Source organism: Lolium rigidum, chromosome 6, assembly GCF_022539505.1.
Source record: "Lolium rigidum isolate FL_2022 chromosome 6, APGP_CSIRO_Lrig_0.1, whole genome shotgun sequence".
Classification (NCBI taxonomy): Eukaryota; Viridiplantae; Streptophyta; class Magnoliopsida; order Poales; family Poaceae; genus Lolium; species Lolium rigidum.
The window spans coordinates 225,640,470-225,645,601 of record NC_061513.1 but is presented as its reverse complement, the minus strand read 5'-3'; the positions used below and the strand labels follow the sequence as shown (position 1 = coordinate 225,645,601).

The 5,132-nt window shown below is 42.3% G+C and overlaps 1 protein-coding gene across 1 annotated transcript; it reads right to left on the bottom strand.

Moving 5' to 3' along the window:
* Positions 1–433: 433 nt before the first annotated feature.
* Positions 434–4,157, bottom strand: LOC124661571 (GTP-binding protein SAR1A-like). The gene is made up of 3 exons (XM_047199435.1): positions 3,859–4,157; positions 3,605–3,736; positions 434–1,041 (listed from the first exon to the last, which is right to left on the bottom strand). The coding sequence occupies exons 1-3, from the start codon at positions 3,985–3,987 to the stop codon at positions 721–723; spliced, it is 582 nt and encodes a 193-aa protein (XP_047055391.1). The 5' UTR covers positions 3,988–4,157; the 3' UTR covers positions 434–720.
* Positions 4,158–5,132: the final 975 nt, after the last annotated feature.

Below are 5,132 nucleotides of genomic sequence, written 5' to 3'. Positions count from 1 at the left end.
ATCCGACGTCATTCGATCAAAAGAATGAATGACAAACCTTCACCAGCAGGCTGCTCATCAGGAGCCGGAACGGTGAATAATAATCGCAGAAATGGAAACTACTATCGGGCCAACATGGAGTCATCGGACATCAGTGAACACTCACAAGAGGGCGCCACACTGTCTGCCATCCACCGCTAGGACGACAGCAACAGCATTCTCTTACGGCAGCTGAAGGTGTCCAAGATGGGAAACAGCTAGGGTTAGAGAAATGGGATGCGGCTGGCTGGTGAACCATGGGAAACAGCTAGTGTTAGGGAAATGGGATGCGGCTGGCTGGTGAACCCTCCTAGGTTTTCTAGTTCATTCATGTGGTTACACCAGCCAGTGTATGTCTACCAGTGGATAGTTGCAAAAGAAGAGTCTAAGTTGGTAATAGACATCTCAGTCTAAGTTGGTAATAAATATCTCACAGGTAGAGATGCCAGATCACATTAGCTGAAATACTTCCCATGTCTACAGATGATCTCAGCAACCACATGGTAACTAATAGAACCATCTTACACACGAAAAATCAAAAAAATAGAAACCCCGCCACATATCTATGAGTAACATCAACTTACAAGTTTTCCCTACCACTAAGAAAGACTTCCTCTTACAGCTGCAGGTTTCTCCAAAGCATCAGGAGAGTGACAAAGTACCAAACCAGAACATTGCCACTGAAGACAGCAGGAAGGCCTTTCACTTGATGTACTGAGACATCCATTTGAACCCTTCGCCATAGCCCATCTTGCGGACAATGCTGCACATGAAGACCTCCAGGGGCCTCACGTTCGAATCGGATAGGTTCACATTGCCCTTCCCAGTGGTGAAGTTGCTCAGTCCAAGGTAGTAGCGCAGCTCCTCCTCGGATGCTGCGATGGGTATGTCGATCTTGTTACCCAGTACAAGGAAAGGCACCTTCGCTAGGGAGTCATCTGAAAGAAGGCCGTCGAGCTCCTTTTTTGACTCTGCGAACCGCTCCTTGTCAGCAGCGTCCACCAAGTAAACAACAGCATCAACCTATCAGACAGATTAAGAATTAAAAGAAGCCGACAGAATAATATGGCAACATACAAAATCAAAACTACAAATATTCACAGGTTATTACCAACAGCCTGGACTAGTGCTCAACAGAGGGAAAAGTGGCAGTAGCGTTCATCTATTTGGATTAAATCTGAGTAATAAACAGCCATTTCCGTACATGAAAGGCGAGTCCACTCCAGTATGACTGAAATGTGATTTTCATAACAAGGTAAAAGTGTTCACTTCTTGTGTTTGTTAGCATTTAATCATTCAAATAGGATAACCTTGTAATCTGCGCAGAGATGTGAACAGTGAAGCAGTGCACGAGATGGTTCTCTTGCATGGCGGTCAGTGTGGTGAAATGTGAAATTGCTCATTCTAATCTACTGCATGGTGAAATGGCTGTTTTTCCATCTCTGTAATCCAAATGGATAGAAGAGTATACATTACAACCATTTCCAGCTATCCTGGATACATTAGCGTGTTAATTATTTATGGGGAAAGAAAATACAATAGAAAATAGCCAAACAAAGAGGCATACAATCCACAAATTCATGACAACACTGCCAATAGTCACTTACGTACCCAACTCTCCTAACAGCCATATACCAAAGATAGATAAGCTGCACAAGTGCACATAGTCACTTAACTACTCTACTGTATTATCAGCCACATACCATGGACATAAAAGCTTTAGCTTACTAACTACTTCCTGTCTTTATATCTCCACTCTTAAACAAGCAAAACATCAAAACCACACAATTTGTGATCATCAAACTTAGATTTTAACATCTCAACCGAACTTCCAACATTTTCACAATACAAAAAACTTCCCACAGGCAATCAAACAGGAGTTAGATCGAGATCTGAAGCACAATATTGTTAAAAATAACCATCCACATAAGCCTTGAAGAGGACAACGATGTAAGTACTCTAGTACATCCGTTCAAAATTTCAATGAGCAAGCATGGCATTAACAAAAACAAAAAACAAGCAAGATAAGATAATAAAGTTCCAAGCAGCATTTCCAGATTTATCATTCACTTAACAATCCCAGACGATTATAAACCACAACACATGAAAATTCATGATTGCCAAGTCCTTAGGCAATAGAGCACAATTCATAGTGTGTTTAAGTCTTCTACAGTTATGTATCAGCACATTTGAGACAATAGTGAACTAGTAGTGCCCAAATTTAGAACTATTAGTCTATTACACATAACTGAAGATAAAAATCATTTCTAGAGCAGTTATAGTCTGTGTGCTGGAAGAAAATCTGATGGAATTTGGAAAGGTATCATTTGGGTAGAACAGTTAACTTAGTACGTGGGCACAGTTACAATGTCAATTCTCTTTTCTGGGGGAACTGTCATAAAGGAAATGGAGTGGTGATCGAACCTATTTGGAGTTCACGACTTAACATAGCATGAGACATGCAATTTCAGATTAAACTTTGGTGAATACAGGTTAAATATGCCCAGGACACATGACTGATAGCTGAATACTCCCAGGACACATGACTGATAGCTGAATACTGGTGAAGTTGTCCTATCCACATCCACCAGTAGAAGTTTTTTATGTATACTCCACAGGTAAACTCAGCTCAATAGACAGTTTTTATGCAAGAACAGGACCCTGTGCTAAATCTTGGACATCTTTCAAGCCTTGTACATATTTAGCCAAAAAGAACTCTATAGACCAGTATCAGTATTTCTGGACAGCTTTAAACATACCACCCAGGTTCCACATATTACCACCTAACAACAGAAAAATGGACCACAGAGTCTTTAGGTGTTTAGTTGGTAATAAAGTGGGGAATATGTGTTTGTACATTCAAAACGTCTAGTGACACATTACAGGAGCGATTGTCCGTAAGCAAGAACTGTCTTATCACTATCTACAAATTGGTGGATTTGGTCCATCTGGTGGACATTCTGCTCTGTTAAGTAAACCCTTGCTAGGATATAGATTCTCTCCCTCAGGTTCATATGGCTTTTGCAAAGTAATGTTAGGAAGCTTTGTAAGTTTCAGTTGGCCAGGAAATCTACAGAACTCTCTGGCCCTCTATCATCTGAATAACATTAACATATCAATTTCGCTAAGGTGGCTGCAATTATAACCATTATTATATTTTATGCTTGGATAGAGACCTATAACCCTCCATTCAAGATTGGTCAACTGTCAATCTAGAGGACTAACAAAAAGAGCTGGAGTAACCTGTGGCATTTTCAGAATCACCATGAACAGCCGGCAAAAAAATGATAACTAGCATCGGCAGCATCCGTAGTTGCTGAATGGGGCTATGTTCACATGATCAGATTTGATGAAGAATAAACGGTTAAATTATTATAAATTATGCTTGTTCTACCGGCAAGATGCCCCCTTTGCCTCAACTAATCAGATTATATCCCTGATCAGAGATACTCCTCGTGCCTAAACACAATCTCTTGGTTTCACCCAACACAGGAACTGCTTTCGGTCAAGATCTCGTAGCATGTGCACAAAGATGAACTCCTAACCGTAAGTAAAGAAGCAGAGAGCAACATGAAGTAAAGGTAACCTTGGCGTAGTAGTCCTTCCAGACACGGCGGGCGATCTGGTGGCCGCCTAGATCGAAGGTCTTGAACTTGATCTGCCCGATGCTCAGCTCCTCCGACGTAGGGTACTGCGTCGGCTGGTGCTGCACAAGCCGCTGCCATCCAATCCAGAGTACAAACACACCAGTCAGACCAAATCAAGAATCGCTAGAGGAGAGGAGAAGAGAAGATGAGATTCCGCTCTCTCGCGGATCAGAAGGATAGAAGAGAGAGAGACCTCGTCCTTGAGCATGTGGAGGAGGGTGGTCTTGCCGGCGTTGTCGAGACCGAGGAAGAGGATCTTGGCCTCCTTCTGCCACAGCCCCAGCGACGCCAGCACCCCGTAGAACCAATCCACAAGAAACATCTTTGCCCCTCCTCTTCTCCGGCGATCTCCTCCTCTTCCTCTTCACACCGTCACCCCAATCTCCCTCCCTCTTGCTCGCTCGCTCGCGCCTTTGCGTCGGAGAGAAATTTAGCTTTCCCTTCTCTCTTCTTCCTGTGGGCTGTGCCGCCGTGGTTATATGTTGTGTTCTAGATTCTTCGCTGGCGCGGCGTGCACTTTCTTCTGGAAGAATGTAATCTGTTTATTCCATTTTCTAATTAAATCCTCCTACTTAAGATTTTTCAACAAAACACTACCATTTTGCGCTTTGACACATACTGTATACCACAACTTTGGGTCATTAACAGGTGGAGCATCAGCCTTCAAAAAAAAAAAACAGGTGGAGCATCAGCCTTCAAAAAAAAAAAACAGGTGGAGCATCAGCCTTCAAAAAAAAAAAAACAGGTGGAGCATCACATCACGTGAAAACTATGCTAAACACTAAAGTTAACATTTAACAAAGGACTCTCTTTCCATCATACGAAATTGAGACAACTAGTCGAGCCAAAACATCAACTATTTTCACTAGCATTTTTTTTTCTTGAGATGTATGGACAAATTCGTGACAGGGATGTGCATCAGCAACTTCCTAATTAATGATCCAACAGAGCAGATCTGGATACATCATGGAAACCAGCACTACCACTGCTCCAAAGAATAAGATCTATATTTTTTTCGAAAAAGTCAAGCTATGTAAAGTTTAGTTTCTAAAAAAACATTATGGAAATTTGCTAAACACCACTATTTTTCAGTCTTTGCTGAAACACACTGCCAAAACGTGTCTTGCCCAGTACAATTACAATTTTGCGATACGTTTGCCAAAACACACCGAATGCCAAAAACGGAAATATTTATCGTGAAATTACAAATTACCTAGCATCAAACCGGTTTTCTTTCTAATCTAAAAAATAGAAAACCAAACCACAATTGGTCTTCTACACACCTCACGTTAAAGGGGACGAATTCTCGCATGGATCAACAGCAGCCCTAGCGGGATCTGGGAACTGTCGTCTTCCATGTCGTCTTCCATCTCGTCGGCCGTCATAGCTCCACTGCTCACCACCGGCCTGGACGCGTACCTCGTCCCCAACGGGTGTTCTCTCTCTGATTTCCCATCTCTCGTCCGG